At 45.0% G+C, this 19,547-nt stretch overlaps 1 protein-coding gene across 1 annotated transcript in view; it reads left to right on the forward strand.

Moving 5' to 3' along the window:
- Positions 1-19,547, forward strand: part of LOC124795667 — a 296,867-nt gene that overhangs the window by 78,695 nt on the left and 198,625 nt on the right. Inside the window, exon 6 of the mRNA XM_047259739.1 lies at positions 14,184-14,438. Coding sequence (XP_047115695.1) covers positions 14,184-14,438 — 255 coding nt within the window. The remainder of the gene's footprint in view (positions 1-14,183; positions 14,439-19,547) is intronic.

Consider the following 19,547-nt stretch of genomic DNA (forward strand, 5'->3'; position numbering starts at 1 on the left):
TACAGGCGCCGACGTCTGCCAGCAGGCCAGCCCTTCGGCATCAAACATTACTTTTTATGCTAACAGACCGTAGACAGAACGTCTCACAATGTAGACAGTAAAAAGTGTAGAGCAAGACACAGGTTGGAATGTACGCAACAAATAATTGATGACATAGGTTGGAAGTGCTACTCTGAGATTAAGAAATTAGCACAGGAGAGGAATTTGTGGCGGGCCGCATCAAATCGGTCAGAAGACTCAAGACTAAAAAGAATCATTGATTGTGAGTAATTGCCGTGATCGCCAGTAGGGAAGATGGAGCTAGTTGCTGTGTATAAAGGCCTTGTCTGCTATGAATGCAATGCTCTGATGCCTCCCTGGATGGTGGTTTCCGACTCGTCTTTCCATCCGCACTTTATTTTCCTCCTGGAATCCTCTGAGATCTCCAGTGTTTTACGGTGTAAAGGAGACAAACTCCAACCTATGGCTGAAACCGTAACAGAGTACCTCACTCATATGCGACAAGACCTGCCTATGCAGCAACTAGCTCCATCTTCTTCACCACTTGTTCATGGCAATGGCAATTAGTAGCCGTGACTGGATAACGAACAACATTGCGAGACGTTCCGCCAACGGTCCGTCAGTGTACAAAGTCACGTCTGCTGCCGAAGGGGTGGCCTTGTCGCAGGCGTCGGCAACAATAACTTCGGCACTCTGCAGCGTCCTCGGATGGCGTTGCTGCGCACGGGTTCCTATCCTCGGTTTATTCCTCGAGACACCCTCTACAACCCCTCGAATTTCGTCGCAACATTTCTAGGACACCCTGTATATCTGTACTCCGCAAGCGAGGGTACTGCTGCTACCAGTGTCATGTCCCCCACTTCCTGCCCTATTCGCGGAAGGTACTTAAGGAGAACGGCTGTCGGTGTCTCAAGATGAGCTCCAATTTCCCTGATTTTTCAAATCGTGGGCATTTTACGAGACGCAACAGGTGTGTTAAAAATAATGGAGGTTTTTGTTATTTGGAGATAATTTTATTTATTCGTTTACATCAATGTTATCACCTTCCATGTAACTGGCATTAGACACCAGCGCTTTTTCTAATCCTCAAAACATTTCTGGAATTCGTCTTTCAGCTTTCAGCTCTCTCGGTAATGCATTTTTAATTTCAACTACGCTGTAAAACGACGTTCCCTAAAGGTTTTTCTTATTTTTGGGAACAGAAAAAAGTAACTAGCCGTCTTGTAGAATATCGAGGCTGGAGCATCATTGCAGTACTGTTTTTGTCAAAAAATTACCGACAAGCAACGAAGTGTGAGCATGTGCATTATCTTTGTGCAAAAACCAACAATTGTTTTGCCATAAATCTGGGATTTTTTATTTTATTTTTAAGGTCTGCTTCATGCCGACTCCACTGAACTTGCAAGCAGTATTCCCTGATGGTTGTTCCATCTTGTGGCAAGATTCCCTTAAAATCGGAGAACACAATGAGCGTAACCTTCACATTAGACTATACTTCTCGAGTATTTTTCGGTCTTGGCGATCCAGATTGCATCCATTGCGGCGACTTATACTTAAGTGTCAACTCCATATCTGAAACTCCTACCCCTATTATAACACATTTCAGCAGCTCTCCGTCCTTACTGACTTCATCTACCAACTGTTTAGCAACTTGTATTCACAGCTGTTTTAGTTCGAGATTCAGTAATTTATAACAAGTTTTGCTGCCACACGTTTCATACCTATAGCAGCCAAGACAATTTCTTGCAATGAGACAGTTGGAGTAACAACTTTATCAGCATCTCCTGTGATTGTGGTTCGGCGATCATTCGTAATCATTTTTTTTTCACTTTTTTCACGATTTACCGGCTGATGGCGTGTTACGGCATTCAGTGAGCACGTCATTTTCAGTGTCTTTCCAACCTTCTTCAAAGGCCTTACACCATTCGTTAACCCTTGGTTTACTCACAGTAGGCTCGTCGTAAGGAATATTTGATGTTTCTTAAAGTTTTGCTGTAGTTTATTCCGTTATAATAACAAAATTTAATGTAAATCTATTTTATACAAAATAAATAATCGCCCATGCTACCAAAACACATGTTACCTTTATGACAGCTGTCGTAACGTGTGATGAAATGAGCCCGCTCTGCCGGCTGGTGTGGCCAAGCAGTTCTAGGCACTACGGTATGGAACCGCGCGACCGCTACGGTCGCAGGTTCGAATCCTGCCTCGGGCATGGATGTGTGTGATGTCCTTAGGTTAGTTAGGTTTAAGTAGTTCTAAGTTCTAGGGGACTGATGACCTCAGTAGTTAAGTCCCATAGCGCTCAGAGCCATTTGAACCATTTGAACCAAAGTCATCTGACTTGAACCCAAAAACAAATGTATGGGACATGTTGGGAGAGTGAGCAAAACTCCGAAATCAGCATCGCCGCAATTTGGTGGGACTGCGAGATCAAATCCTCAGCGAGTGGCTTAACTTGGATGCGAGGCCGCAGCTCGTGGTCTCGCGGTCGCGTTCTCGCTTCCCGAGCACGGGGTCCCGGATTCGATTCCCTGCGGGGTCAGGGATTTTCACCTGCCTCGTGATGACTGGGTGTTTGTGTTGTCCTCATCATTTCATCATCATTCATGAATGTGGCGAGTTTGGACTGAGCAAAGGTTGGGACTTTGTACGGGTGCTGATAACCACGCAGTTGAGCGCCCCACAAAACAAACATCATCATCATCATTAACCTGGGTGCGACGTACCTGCACAATCTTGTTGACTCACTGCCTAACCGAATCCAGGCGGTTATCAAGTCCGGGTGAGCGGCATTCCACGGTATTAAATGAGGTTAGTAATGATTTCTGTAGGCTCTGGCTCTGAGCACTATGGGACTTAACATCTGAGGTCATCAGTCCCCTAGAACTTAGAACTACTTAAACCTAACTAACCTAAGCACATCACACACATCCATGCCCGAGGCAGGATTCGAACCTGCGACCGTAGCAGTCACGCGGTCCGGACTGAAGTGCCTAGAACCGCACGGCCACCGCGGCCGGTGATTTCTGTAGGAGCGACTAATTTTTTGTGGGGCGAGCTTACCTCTGTAATGCTCCCGCGCTTATTAATCGCACTCTTGACGAGACGTTTTGCTGCTTCTTTAAATTTTATGTCTCCTCTCTTAATCGTACCAGAGGAACCCCAGTCTGACGAGCAACACTTCATGCAACGACTGTAGTCCGTGCGTTAATTACATTTCCTTGGGACTTTTCGAATGAATTTCACCCTGGCCGTTGCGTTTCCTAGAACTAGTTCTTTCTCTTTGTGTCGCTCCGGGCGGTTCCTGCAATGTATATTACTGTTGTTAATAGTGCCAGTGATTTACTACCGGTGTAATCGAACACTAAAGCTTCTCTCTGCCTATTTTGCGCAATACGTTACAAGTAATTGCGTGCAGGATCAACTGGCGGTTCCTATATGAACCATCGATTCTTTGCCGCTATCGCTGCATTTTGCTTCAGTCTCTTGTTGTTGCAACTTTCCTATAGACGAACAACATAGTCCACGAACAGCGTCACGAAGTTCCCCAAATTATCCACGAGATGATGTACGCACTGCCTGGAAAAAAAGTGAAACACTCAGAAAAAATGGTAGGATGTCAACGGAACGTCGTAAACGTACACACCATTAGCGGTCTTGTAAATGATTAGAGACGAGAGTGCATTAGCGTTGTTGATGTTTAGTGTTCTTACCAGGCCTGTTAAGGTATACAGGGAGCGTGAAGAGCGTCAGATGATGAATGATCATTGTGAAGGACACGGAGATCACGCGTACTCGTCTGAGACAGCGTTATCAGCACCTGAAATAGTTTAAAATGGGCCTCATTGTGTGTTTCCTATTGGCAAGTTAGTCAAGTCGTGCAATATGCAGATTTTCGGACATTTGGGTGTGAAAGAGGCCCGATCTTGTACTCCATAGGGACTTGAAGGCAGGTCGACCACGTCTGATGACCGCAAACTAGGATCGCCGTATTGTGCAACAAGCACATCGTAACTCTTTCACGTCGAAGTTTGCCATTCGATAACAAATAATAGACTGGCTACAGCAGTATATGTCATGGACTAGGCAGCTACGGTCTCACGTGGAGGGCAGCTTTAACACCACAACACAAACCTCTACGTCTGGAGTGGTGCTGCGACCGGGAAGCACAGACTGTTGAGGAATAGCGTCACGGTGTGCTCAGCGATAAATCTCATTTCTACACCCGGATGACCACTTTCGGCGAGTATGGCAGCGACCTTGAGAGAGGTCCCAATCTTCCAATGCTTTGGAGAGGCACAGGGGCGTTGCTGCTGGCGTCATGGTGTGGAGAGCCATCGGGTATGAACTAGTAGTTGAGGCAACTCTGACGGCACAGTGGTACGGCGCGGGCATCATGGGTTCTCACGTGTTACCTCTCCTACACTAAAGAGCCAAAGGGACTGGACACCCACCTAATCTCGTGTAACCCCCCCCCCCCTGGAGGGAACTGACACCATGAATCCTGCAGGGTTGTCCATAAATCCATAAGAGTACCATGGGTTGGAGATCTCTTGTGAACAGCACGTTGCATGGCATCCCAGATATGCTCCATAATGTTCGTTTCTGGGGAGTTTGGTGGCCAGCGGAAATGTTTAAAGTCAGAAGAGTTCAAAAATGGTTCAAATGGCTCTGAGCACTATGGGACTTAACATCTGAGGTCATCAGTCCCCTAGACTGAGAACTACTTAAACCTAACTAACCTAAGGACATCACACACATCCATGCCCGAGGCAGGATTCGAACTTGCGACCTTAGCGGTCACGCGGTTCCAAACTGAAGCGCCTAGAACCGCACGGCCGCTCCGGCCGGTGTCAGAAGAGTGTTCGTGGAGCCACTCTGTAGCAATTCTGAGCGTGTGGGGCGTCGCATTGTCCTGCTAGAATTGCCTAAGTCCGTCGGAATGCACAATGGACATGAATGGATGCAGGCGATCAGGCAGCATGCTTACGTACGTGTCACCTGTCAGAGTCGTATCTAGAGGTCTCATATCACTCCAAATGGACACTCCCCACACCATTACAGAGCCTCCAATAGCTTCAATAGTCCCCTGCTGGCATGCAGGGTCCACGCATTCATGTGCTTGTTTCCTTACCCGTACACGTCCATCCGCTGTTTAAAATTTGAAACGAGAGTCGTCCGACCAGGCAACATGTTTCCAGTCGTCAACAGTCCAATGTCGGTATTGACGAGCATAGCGAGGCGTAAAGCTTTGTGTCGTACAGTCATCAAGGGAACTCGAGTGGGCCTTTGGCTTTTCAACAGCAATTAGCGGAAGGGAGAAGATTAAGAGAGTAACAGAAATAAAAAAAACGCACCTTTGGTATCCCAAGTATTGGCGGAGTCTCCTGCCTCAGCCGGCATGACTATTGTTCGCGCGTTTCACCTACTGGTATTGATCCACTGCGTATACAAACGACCTGTAGCCACCCTTGGACCACGCCTTAGCGCTAAAAATCAATTCTCATTAATGTTTGTCGCCATAGCTCGTCGTTTGAAACACGCACAACGTGGATGATCCATTACAAACGAAACAATACCTTACATTGAACCTACGTCCTACGATTGTGCGCTCGAAGAAAAAACACTCCGTCTTGGGACTTATTCGAGATCATCTTCTTTAATGTTTTATTAGTGGAACTAAAGTAGAAAAGGTCATTAATAAACAACGCGAACGTTATCTGCACGACAACATTTGCTTCATTAGCTGTTCTCAGCGCCTTCGTCTTCATAAGTTTTTCTTTATGTTACTTTTTGGTGAGTTCTTTCGCATCCTCCACATGCAGCCAGGTTCCTCTTGCCCTGTTTGATGCGTGGATTCATTACTGTCGGTTGTGCTCGCTTATGACCGCTCATCGTTTCCTCGTGTCTCATGTAAGAAACTGATCTATTTCTCCAACAGCTACTTAGATAACCGTATCGCGCGCTTTCAACATACTTAACAATATGTACAGATTCATAAATGCGGTTTTGTGCGGTTTTCCATGCCCGTTTAGGCAAATGCTGGGCTGGTCTCCAATGTCCACCTCCGAATATACAATGCACAAAAATATAAAATAGGACAACGTTTACACGATTTTAAGATTGAATATTAAGTACATTGTTTTTGTACTACTGATTTTTGTTTATTTCAAACTATTTTTCGGCTTATTGGGTCCTCTTCAGGAAAAAGGCAGATGACGTACGCGATTTCTGTCCTTTAAAGTTAACTGTGGTGGCAGAAGGGGCATCGGGCCACGTAGTTAAAATAAATTTGGCAAATATTGAATACAGGAGCCCCTGTAAAAGCGGGGAAAACGCTCGGAAAGAGAGATTCGGCAGCAGCAGTTCCGCCAGTAACATCAACCGCTCAGTGCGACTTCCATTTGTTTGGACGGCCTGTTTGCTGACACTCCAAGCACTTCGTCTCTCTTAACTTGGCGTCAAGCAGATGTTCTTTCGACGTTAGTGTAAACCAGGATACGTGTTCCTTCTTTCTTTCTTTATATGCACGCCGTTCCCATCAGACATGACACAGCTTATTTGCGCTCTATAAACAGAGAGTTCAGACTGTAAGCCTTTTATAACGATGTAACACAATTTTTTGCATTGTAGCTGTTGACCGGGAAATTAAAAGCCCGCTGCCCTAAGTCGTTGGTATGTCTCACATTGAAACTGTTCGTCTGTTCATCGTATTTATGTTACCTCAATCCATACTCCTTTATTTTATCGTGATAAAAAAGTAAACAGCAAAGATGTATGGCCTTGTTGGCTGGGAGATCCAAAGGGCAGGTTCAGCGGCCTAATTAGAAAGGTTTTTCTGTTCTTCGCGCACAATGAATGACACCTCTCCATCGCGAAGTGTGATTTTTTGTGTTTAAGTATAGCTGATAATAAGTTCAAATGGCTCTGAGCGCTATGGGACTTAACATCTGAGGTCACCAGTCCCCTAGATTTAGAACTACTTAAATCTAACTAACCTAAGGACATCACACACAGCCATGCCCGAGGCAGGCAGGATTCGAACCTGCGACCGTAGCCCCAGCGCGGTTCCGGACTGACGCGCCTAGAACCGCTCGGTCACAGCGGTCGGCTGATAATAAGTGTCTTCTGTGAGTGTAATGTGTGTGGTGTCGTGTCGTGTTTGTTTTGGGTGGTGGTGATGTGAGAAGAGAGAGTGTGAAATCTGGTACCGCCACATAGCCCACTCGAGTAGCACCAAGGGGGTCGCCAAGCCATCCAACGTCTGATCACCATGAACAGTAACACATACGCTCACTTCATCAGACACTGCGAAGAGGTTTGGAATTTAATCCCGGACTTTGGCGCAAAATCTGGTTGTCAGGTACTTTACGTTACAACTCAGCCTTTCCTTTACCGTAAAGGCAAAGGCAAATCAGTGAGCAGCACGTGGCGTGCCCAGGAGGTTACCCACGCTCGATGTTGCATAACTTCGTGACCTGACGGACATCGGTGTATTCAAAGAGACAAGGCCGTTAGTATTGTAATTATAATGTGTAGAACGTATAGTCTTCCACATTTTTGTAAGCAATAATTATTCAGTCATTTCTCGATCTCTCTGAACACGCGCAAAGCCCTTTACTTGGAGTAATATAATCACAGAGAAAACGACCAGTTTGGTATCTGATTACAAAATCAGTGGTTAACAACTTGCACACGTTGCAACGTATTTAGGAGTAATGGTGATGAGCGCTATGAAATTGGACGATCATGTAAAATCAGTGTTACAAAAGGCGAATGCAAGACTTAATTGTTGTTGGTAGGTCTCCAGGTAGGTGCAGTGCACGTTCAAAATCAATCGTGTGGAAGACGCCAATGCGACCAATTCTAGATTACTGTTGCAGTGATTTCATCCTTGCCACGTGAGCATGACTACAGACATCGGTCAGATTCAGAGACGTCATGCTATACATAGGATCGTAACAGATCGGTGTAGCCTACACAAAGTAGAACAGAAATCCTCGGAGAACTGAATGGGCATGCTTGGAGGAAAGACAACTTTGTTTGGTAAATTTAGAGAACATCGACAAAGACTATGCGATCATTATACCCCCCCCCCCCCCCCCCCCACTGTGTACCACCTGTAGGGGGAGGCGGGGTGGCATGACAGTAACGTAAGAAAAATTAGGGCTAGTACAGATAGGCATATAGACTCGCTCAACACTCAAATAAACTTGAAAAAAAAATTACTGATATTGTTACGTCGTACGCTCCGTCATACCTTGTACAATGGCTTGCGAAGTATTTCTGTAGATGTAGATAATGAAGCGAGAGTGCTGTTCAAAGTCCAATTCATAAAATGGTTACAACGGTCGCAGGTTCGAATCCTGCCTCGGGCATGGATGTGTGTGATGCTCTTAGGTTAGTGAGGTTTAAGTAGTTCTAAGTTCTAGGGGACTGATGACCTCAGATGTTAAGTCCCATAGTGCTCGGAGCCATTTGAACCATTTTGAACCTTTTCCCCTATTAAGAAAGTGCAACCAGAGGTTGTAAAGAGTTTCAGGGAGAACATAAGGGAACAACTGACATGAATGGGGGAAAGAAATACAGTAGAAGAAGAATGGGTAGCTTTGAGGGATGAAATAGTGAAGGCAGCAGAGGATCAAATAGGTAAAAAGACGAGGGCTAGTAGAAACCCTTGAGTAACAGAAGAAATATTGATTTTAATTGATTAAAGGAGAAAATATAAAAATGCATTAAATGAAGCAGACAAAAAGGAATACAAACGTCTCAAAAAAGATATCGACAGGCAGTGCAAAATGGCTAAGCAGGGATTGCTAGAGGACAAATGTAAGGATGTGGCGGCTTATCTCACTAGGGGTAAGATAGATACTGCCTACAGGAAAATTAAAGAGACCTTTGGAGAAAGGAGAACCACTTGCATGAATATCAAGAGCTTTGATGGAAACCCATTTCTAAGCAAAGAAGGGAAAGTAGAAAGGTGGGAGGAGTATATAGAGGGTCTACACAAGGGCGATGTACTTGAGGACAATATTATGAAATGGAAGAGGATGTAGATGAAGATGAAATGGGAGATATGATACTGCGTGAAGAGTTTGACAGAGCACTGAAAGACCTGAGTCGAAACAAGGCCTCAGGAGTAGACAACATTCCATTAGAACTATTGACAGTCTTGGGAGAGCCAGGCCAACAAAACTCTACCATCTGGTGAGCAGGCTGTATGAGACAGGCGAAATACCCTCAGACTTAAGAAGAATATAATAATTCCAATCCCAAAGAAAGCAGGTGTTGACAGATGTGAAAATTATCGAACTATCAGTTTAATAAGTCACAGGTGCAAAATACTAACACGAATTCTTTACAGACGAATGGAAAAACTAATAGAATCCGACCTCGGGGAAGATCAGTTTGGATTCCGTAGAAATGTTGGAACACGTGAGGCAACACTGACCCTACGACTTATCTTAGAAGAAAGATTAAGGAAAGGTAATCCTACGTTTCTAGCATTTGTAGACTTAGAGAAAGCTTTTGACAATGTTGATTGGAATACTCTCTTTCAAATTCTGAAGGTGGCAGGGGTAAAATACAGGGAGCGAAAGGCTATTTACAATTTGTACAGAAACCAGATGGCAGTTATAAGGGTCGAGGGGCATAAAAGGGAAGCAGTGGTTGGGAAGGGAGTCAGACAGGGTTGTAGCCTATCCCCGATGTTATTCAATCTGTATATTAAGCAAGCAGTAAAGGAAACAAAAGAAAAGTTCGGAGTAGGTATTAAAATCCATGGAGAAGAAATAAAAACTTTGAGGTTCGCCGATGACATTGTAATTCTGTAAGAGGCAGGAAAGGACTTGGAAGAGCAGTTGAACGGAACGGACAGCGTCTTGATAGGAGGGTGTAAGATGAATATCAACAAAAGCAAAACGAGGATAATGGAATGTAGTCGAATTAAGTCGGGTGATGCTGAGGGAATTAGATTAGGAAATGACACACTTAAAGTTGTAAAGGAGTTTTGCTATTTGGTGAGCAAAATAACTGATGATGGTTGAAGTAGAGAGGATATAAAATGTAGACTGGCAATGGCAAGGAAAGCGTTTCTGAAGAAGAGAAATTTGTTAGCATCGAGTATAGATTTAAATGTCAGGAAGTCGTTTTTGAAAGTGTTTGTGTGGAGTGTAGCCATGTATGGAAGTGAAACGTGGACGATAAATAGATTAGACAAGAAGAGAATATAAGCTTTCGAAATGTGGTGCTACAGAAGAACGCTGAAGATTAGATTGGTAGATCACATAACTAATGAGGAGATATTGAATAGGTTTGGGGAGAAGAGGAGCATGTGGCACAACTTGACTAGAATAAGGGATCGGTTGGTAGGACATGTTGTGAGACATCGAGGGATCGCCAATTTAGTATTGGAGGGCAGCGTGGAGGGTAAAAATCGTAGAGGGAGACCAAGAGATGAATACACTAAGCAGATTCAGAAGGATGTAGGCTGCAGTAGGTACTGGGAGATGAAGAAGCTTGCAGAGGATAGGGTAGCATGGAGAGCTGCATCAAACCAGTCTCAGGACTGTAGACAACAACAACAACAACAACAACAAGAAAGTGCAGACAACAGACAAATAGTACATTATCATTCACAACACGAATATTATTCAGATATGATCCACTAACAGGAATTCTGTTTACATTTACAGTTTACGAATCTGAAAACTTGCTCCTGTGTTGCTGAGTATAGTATCTGTTGATATGTTGCTCCGTCCTGTTCTGCTTAAATTACGTCAGAGACTCGTGTCTTTCGAGAAATCATAGGGAGATCATAACTTTTGCGTTAGTCATCGAATGGAGTGCCCTTCTAATCTAGACAGCGCTTGTGTAAATGAACACAGCCACGTACGGTGCAGTTTTCCTGGAAGGGCAACCTCCGCTGCTGCTAGAGGACAGGACGCTATCTCGCTGTTGCAGATAGCAGGAATGTGAGAAGCCCTGGCTGGCGCCGGGCGTGTGTGCCCGCCTCGTGTGTCCACACGGAGCGCACTCTTCCATTAGGAAAACAAACACCCGGCTCATTACGGAAGCGAGCCGCCGCCCGCCGCCCGCCGCGCGCTCGAACGCCGGGTTCATTCACGACAGCCGCCGAGTGCTAACACACTGGGGCACTAGTCAAGCTGCAGGCGTCGGTAGTACTCAAAACCTGGTGTTTCTTAACTATCAAGTCATATTTTGGGCGTTTGCAGTGTGAAACTCAGCTCGTTCAGTAGCAGACAACGGCCTACACACAATTACTCACAAGTTCCATCTGTGATCGAAAGAAGCAGAATCTTTGGCTATTTGCATAGCCTCTCTCTTAGATCATTTACCAGACGTTTTGTAAAGGTATAGGAAGAGCCACAGTACTAACATTTACAGTTTGTATGAAATATAACTTCCCCGGCTGGTAGTTATTTAATTCCAGTGGCAAGATTTACGAAAAATTTTTACCCAGTGTACTTCATATCTCACTGAATCAAAATGAACTTCATATCTCACTGAATCAAAATGAACTTGTAACGAAGGTCATGGATATTTTTTGAGGTAGTTGTAATGGACATGGTACAATACGTGAGTGAAGATGTTAGTAGTTTCTATTACAAAAGGAATTATGATGTCTCAAGAGTGAAAGTATCAACCGGTAGTTAATACTACTCTCCAGGGAACACCCTCAGTCTTCGGAGAGTTGAAGGGTTCGTGTACGTTATAAGTAACCTCGTTGTGATCTTCAGCTCGAAGTAGTCTGTGAACCCGCGACTTGTTAAATATTATTCTTATCTGTAGAATAACTTAATTTGTACTTAAGAACCAGCACTTGGGAACTCGGATCTTTTAAGGCTTTTGTTGCGTCTTTAAATACAACACTTATCAAATGATAGCTACCTTGTTACAGTAGACCTTCTGGGTAGCGAATATCAAGCGCTTTTTCGATATATTCATTACTGATATAAACTTCTGGTCATTGGTATTCCTTGACTGCGTGGTTGGTGCAAAAACTCTTTGCTGCCTTTGACTATTTTGCCCTTCAAGACTCCAAGTACGTCTCCAAATCTCTTGGAACGGCTCGGAGACCAGGCAGAATACCTCATGCAAATAATAAAATACACAGGACTTACACCCTAATAAATCTCCTCGCATAATAATTAAAACTTTATATTCTGAACGATTGTTCTGGATAACAAAAGTGCGTATAATTCTACAAGATAAAGCTTGTTCAGATATATTTAAAATTAATACGAGATTTTGCTTCCACTCAACGAAATTATTTATTTTCAGACTTCGGCTACAAAATATCTGGATAATCTCGTTCCTACGCAAGAGGATACGTTCGTGCAGCATTGCCATAACACAAGGCTGAAAGTGCACATCAGAAATAACAAGCTAAGGAAGATAATCATCAATACACGGGGCCAACACCCTCAAACTTTGAGAACAACGCAGAATATGTGTGCCCTCTCTGGTACAGGTCTATCCATGCCAAAGAATTTGACAAGGCTCTCAACAAGAGGTACAAAGTTCTTAATGGAAGTGCTGTATCAGATGGATGTCTGCGACGTACACTGCTTGCCAAGGTATAGCGTCTGGCATGTATTGGTCGCCCAGACGGAACAAAACTGACCACTAAGTCCATACATGCATTGCATGATTACAAAACAGCCGTCCAGAGACTGAGGTCCAGTAAAAGTTCCGTGAAAACCACCAACATGTTGCAAACGACTTCATCCAAAGCCAGAATGGAAATATGGAAAGCACAGCCAGTAAACAGTGGTCATTGGCCTCATAGGCTGAAAATCTCCCAAGAGAAGTGCAGTACCTGGCGTTCCCTCAGTCGTCTATTTTCTGTTGTCGGAAGATCCAGGTGTAATGTCCTAATATGAAGATTTCCAGTTGTCACGGGCAGGCCTTCCATGAAACACAAAGCTTGTACCACTTGCTCTGTTGCCGGTTCTGTCATACGTCTACACTGAGGAAGATCAGCTTCGTGCGACTCCATATGGCCTCGAGGTTGCCCGCTTTTGGTCATCCATGGTGTAATTTTCCATTCACTTATACACAGACATGATTAAGTTACTTGTTTCATACACTAACTGAGCGAAAGTATTCAGACACCGGCGTAATACAGTACTGACCACTCGTCAGCGAGGCAGAACCGTCACTATAAAAGGAGGCGGAGAGTAGGCCTAGTGTGTCGTTAGAAGCAGTGGCAGTAGAGGGGGCCGGTCAGCAGAGCTCAGTGATTTCGAACGCCAACTGGTCGTTGGATCCATCAGGCACATTTCATATTCTTCCAAAGCTGCTGAAGTGGACTGTTGGTGATGTGACTGAAACGGAAATGAAATGAAATGAGCGTATAGCGTCGTTAGCCGGGAGGTCCATCTGGGGAAGTCGGCCGCCAAGTGCAAGTCTTATGTCAGTCGACGCCACATTGGGCGACTTGCGCGCCGATGATGAGGATGAAATGATGATGAGGACAACACGACACCCAGTCCCCGAACGGAGAAAAGCTCCAACCCGGCTGGTAATCGAACCCGTGCCAGCTCGCGTGGGCGGCGAGAACGTTACCATCCAGCTAAGCAGGCGGACTCTAAGGGGAGTGTTTCCGTCGTTAGGGAGTGGTCCCCTTTCTGCACTTAATAAAACGCTAAATGCGGAAGGATATGAACACTTTTTACAGCAGTTTTGTGCGTGCAGCAGAGGAACAGTTAGGAGACGATGTTCATTTGTATCCCTGTGACAATGGACCCTGTCACAAAGAAGTATCTGTGATGCAATGGACGCTACTGCCCAGAGTCCCTACCTGAACCCAACGGAACATCTTTGGAATGAATTAGAACGTCGAATTCGCTCCAGACTCCAGCGTCCAACATCGCTACTTTCTCTGCTTTCAGCGATTGAGGAAGAATGGGCTGACATTCCTCCACAGACATTCAGGCACCTCATTGAACTGTCTCCAGCAAAGTTCAAGCCGTCATGAAGGAGAAGGGTGAGCGCACCACATATTAATGCCCACAGACAGGTGTTCGGCTACTTTTGATCAGATGGTGTATATTCACTATTTTAGTGTGTGTGTGCGTGTGTGTGTGTGTGTGTGTTTGACGTAAAATCGAGTGGAGGGCCTTGTTGGAGGTGTGGCTTGTTTGGTGTGCCGGCAGGTGGCGACGGCGCCGGCGCCCCCGGTGCGGGACGCGAGCAGCCTGAAGGGCGTGCGCGTGGGCGCGGGCCACGAGAAGTTCCCGTCGTGGCCGGGGTCCGCGGAGCGAGACCAGCCGCAGGGCGTGCGGCCGGCGCCGGGCGGCGGCTCGCACCGCTCCAAGTCGTGGACCGACCACACCAACTACCCCAAGGAGAAGGCCGTGCCCTACTCCCGGCCCTACATGAAGCGGCCCAGCCCCGCCTTCACGCAGCAGGTCAGTCAACAGACCCGCAAATCTCTTCACGTACAGAGTATACCCGATTACACGATCAGTGGGAGGGGGATATTCCTACGAGAAAAGTCAAATGGAACCGACATATACAGCCAGTAGTAGAAAAGGAGTGTTGAAGGGGACTTTGTTACTGAGGAGATTTTTGCGTCTACAGAGTATCTACAGTGCTGGCCGTTAAAAGTACTACAACAGGAAGGGAAACGAAAGAAATTTTACTTCTGCGTGTATGTTGTACTACGAAGGTACGATTTCTAGGTGATTGAGAGAATCTACGGAGCTAAATTTAGTATACAGAGCTACCACTTCTGGCAACAACAGTGGCTCTAACCTGTCTGGTCATAGAGTTGGACTGAGCTTGTATGACAGGTATGGGCACGTCACTCCATCCTGCTTCAACGATACGCCAGAATTCGTCAATCGTAGTGGGACGCGAGTGGTGGTATGCCAACCAGTGACGGGTGTTCGATGTAGGTGAGACATCTGGAGAAAGTGCTGCTCATTGCAGTAGTCGAATACACCCTGTGTTGAAGTAGCACAGCATGGGCGTCATACCGTCTTCCGTTACCTTGCTAGAAGATAACTGTTGTGAATGCAGTAAATGAATACTACTAATACTTCAGCCCAAACACTCACTGTATCAGAAAAAGTTTTCCCTGCTACGGTTCCATAAAGTCGGCTGAGCTACACACTTGCAAATAAACACTTTTGCGTTAGTGCGACAGTATAACAAACATGTGGTAGCACAATAAGAAATAATATATAACATTTTAAGAGTATATTACAATATGGTACTTTGGTGCAACTTGATGTGTTGCACTTGATTTCCGAAACCTAATACAGCGAAATCTAAATAAGTTTCTTGTATCTTGCCCGTCTATATATAGTCACTATAACTGATTTTAACTGCTCAAAAAAAAATGTTCAGATGTGTGTGAACTCCTAAGGGACCAAACCGCTTAGACCATCGGGCCCTAGATTTACACACTACTTAACCTAACTTATGCTAAGAACAACACACGCGCACCCATGCCTGAGGGAGGACTCTAACCTCCGGTGGGAGGGGCCGCGCAGTCCGTGACATGGCGCCTCAAACCGCGCGGCCACTCCGTACAGCTGATTATAACTGCGCAGGCACTCAGTTACTGGTCGTAATCCTCCATAAATGTCGACTAACAAGTCGGAAGGTAGTCTTCAGAGTACCGTACTGAGCTGGCACCAGACACTGAACGGTACTGCTGCGGAACTGTCAGCGTGTGCACGACGGGTCGTGTTTTGGTGCCTGTCGGTTTCCCTGTCCGCCCGTACAAGGCGGAAGCGAAGTAGTCACTCGTTGAGAACGTTCGCTATTCGCTGTCCACACTATTGGGGGACGTACACGATGCGCTGGAGGAAGTGGCGCAGAAGCAGGAAGAGTTCAGGGTTTGTGAATGCCGTCTGGAGGCTGTTGCAGGGGAGCGATTGTGCCTCTGTGGTGGTAGCCTCTCACAGTATTTGCTGTATATCTCTTGCTCGACACACAACAGTCGCGTCATGGAAACTTCGAAGACAGGGTATGGTTCAAATGGCTCTGAGCACTACGGGACTTAACATCTGAGGTCATCAGTCTCCTAGAACTTAGAACTACTTAAACCTAACCAACCTAAGGACATCACACACCTCCATGCCCGAAGCAGGATTCGAACCTGCGACCGTAGCGGTCCCGCCGTTCCAGAGTGAAGCGCCTAGAACCGCTCGACCACAGCGGCCGGCATCAAAGCATTGTTACATACTAAGTAGAGTTAAAGAAATTGGAATAGACAAGAGTGCTGGTGCAAGTAGTCGTATCATCAACAGTATGACGAAAGACAAGGAATCTTTTTGCTTTAAAATGTCCTCGCATATGAATTTCAGATACAGATCCATTATAATTTACGCAGTTTGTTGTTAAAACTAATAAACTGTCAAGTACGTCATGTAATAATGTGGAAAATACATTACATTTGTCTCAAAACCCTTTGTGCTAATATGCGATCTGGGAGGAATATATTTTTTAAATTACGTTCGATTGTAAAACTTGCTGCAGTAATTGACAACAGTAGTTCACACAGTTACCACCATGTGTAACTGCGAAACATTAGTCTCTAGTTTCGGTTACAACCACCTTATTTATGCACATAAAATTTTAAAAGAGATAAAGTAGTAAATAAAATGATACAACATACGAATTGTGAAGTTAACATAAAGTTAATACATAATGTCAGTGCACGATACATGTAAGGCGGGCGTTGTGGATTGGTATGACTTACACTGTGTTGTAATTGTAATTAGCGGTCTCAGTGTGAACCAAATGTTTGACATGAATAGTCCACTTGGGACTGTGTGCACATACATGTGTTTTGAACATTGTGACTTACATTTACGGGTATCTGTTTTATAACTGACTTACATTTACAGCTTATGCAACTGTAGATTTAATAAGGCATGCATGTTACCTTATTGTAACTGATTTTTCACACGTTTTAACACTGAAGATGGTCACACGGTGACCGAAACCTAGATGTGCAATAAACATTATTTTTGAGACCAAGTGCTGTACCCTTTATTATTTGAAATGAATACAGTCGCAGTGCACAACTTTTTCCCTAGGGAAACGACCTGATTTTGTTAAAGTGTTTTCAGTTCATCGAAGAGGTTTGGCAACAGGGGTCAAACCAGATCGGAGACGCGATCATTTGATCGTAAAAAACTAGTATCGGCCAAGCGAAGGAAGGCAGTGCAACAGGGATGCGCAGGACTCGGGGATCTGCTGGAAGGAAGGCGATGTTGTTTTCGTGAAACCCTTTTGGCTAAACCGGTACTCCAGACAGACTGTGCAACAGTTTTGAAAGCGCTGCAGTTGCAGCTTTCTAAGTGCAACCGTCTGCAAACCACTTGAAAGCGACTACAGAGTTTGCTGACAAAACATGTGAGGTTCTGAGGTCCAAAATCTTTTCAGTGCTCTCATTAGTTCACGAAGACGGTGACGGGTGTTCCAAGACCAGTTCTTTGAAAGGAAATTTTTTAAATATTTCCCACGTGGAAGAAACTGTTATTGTTGAAAAACCAAAAGTTAAATGAACGCCAATGATGTTCCGATGAGACATTTTCGGGACTATTCGACAAATGCCAGGTGGCCGCAGTGGGAGAGGAAATACCCGCGGCGGTGTTGGTTGTCAGCGGGACTCTTGTTGTTGCGTCCCTAATCAGCCGAGGAATGCGTAAATGAAGCTGGAGGGGCAGCCAGATAGTGGGAGCTGTTCCCTGATGAGGCTCTATTTCTGTGTCGGGAGCCTCACTCCAGCTGCAAGCAGAGGCCTGGGCAGTGTCATACTGAGATGGTACAGTGAGACACGTGCAAGTGAAACTCAAGTCGGTCTCTGAAAATAGTTTAGAAACGTCAGTGCAAGAAGTTGCACGTAAATTGCGAAGCGATAGTGGCACAAAGTTTGCCAGCTAACAAATTTAAGTTCCCTTTTTCTATCTTTGTGTTTCAATAAACTTCTTAGAGTTGTAACTATCTGGTAACGTGATACGAGAAGAAGTAGACGCTGGGTTGCAAGATATAGGAAATCTAGTATTACAATTGGAATCTGAAAAAACTTTGGAGGACTTGCGATCAAACAAGGCACAAGTGGTAGACAACATTCCTTCGGAATTTATAAAATCGACAGGAGAAGTGGCAACCAATTATTCTAGTTAGTGTGTAGAATCTACACTGTCAAAAAAGAAAGTAACACCCTCAAGGACAAGGTTACTTTGTTTAAAAGTGAGGTGGCAGGTTCATCATTGTAGGACCATATGACAGCAAATTCAGACCAAATGAAACACACGTGTCACAGCAAGGGGTGTCCAGAAAGACGCATTAATACCGGGTGATCAAAAAGTCAGTATAAATTTGAAAACTGAATAAATCACGGAATAATGTAGATAGAGAGGTACAAATTGACACACATGCTTGGAATGACATGGGGTTTTATTAGAACCAAAAAAATACAAAATTTCAAAAAATGTCCGACAGATGGTGCTTCATCTGATCAGAATAGCAATAAATAGCATAACAAAGTAAGACAAAGCAAAGATGATGTTCTTTAAAGGAAATGCTCAATATGTCCACCATCATTCCTCAACAATAGCTGTAGTCGAGGAATAATGTTGTGAACAGCACTGTAAAGCATGTCTGTAGTTATGGTGAGGCATTGGCGCCGGATGTTGTCTTTCAGCATCCCTAAAGATGTTGGTCGATCACGATACACTTACGACTTCAGGTAACCCCAAAGCCAATAATCGCACGGACTGAGGTTTGGGGACCTGGGAGGCCAAGCATGACGAAAGTGGCGGCTGAGCACACGATCATCAGCAAACGACGCGCGCAAGAGATCTTTCACGAGTCTAGCAATATGGGGTGGAGCGCCATCCTGCATAAACATCGTACGTTCCAGCAGGTGTTTATCAGCCAGGCTGGGGATGATGCGATTCTGTAACATATCGGCGTACCTCTCACCCGTCACGGTAGCAGTTTTGCTGTCCAGCGCCATCTGTGAGACATTTTGTGAACTTTTTTTTTTGGTCTAATAAAACCGCATATCATTCCAAGCATTTGTGTCAATTTTTACCTCTCTATCTACATTATTCTGTGGTTTATGAAGTTTTCAAATTTATACTGACTTTTTGATCACCCGGTACATAGTGTACCCCACACCTCCCCCTCCAGCGACAACGCAGGAGTGTATTCTCGCATGCAAACGATCACAAAGTTGCCGAATAGCTCCTGTGACAGACTGTCAAGCATATTGCACCTTTTGTTGCAATTCGGTAATGGTTCTTGCAAGCTCTGGAGAATGAGTAAGTTGCCCCTCCATCACGTCCCATAAGTGTTCAGTTGGCGAAAGATCTGGTGATTTTGCTGGACAGGTAGTTGTTCTACACCACAAAGAGCAAGTTGCGTCGCAGCAGCCGTAAGTAGACGTGAATTGTCCTGCTGAAAAAACGCGTCACCCTCCTATCGAAGAAATGACAGTGCGCGGAGATAATCAGGCCTGTGAAATGTAGTGGGTAATGGTTACTTTACTCTGC

This window comes from Schistocerca piceifrons, chromosome 4, assembly GCF_021461385.2.
Source record: "Schistocerca piceifrons isolate TAMUIC-IGC-003096 chromosome 4, iqSchPice1.1, whole genome shotgun sequence".
In the NCBI taxonomy this organism is placed as follows: Eukaryota; Metazoa; Arthropoda; class Insecta; order Orthoptera; family Acrididae; genus Schistocerca; species Schistocerca piceifrons.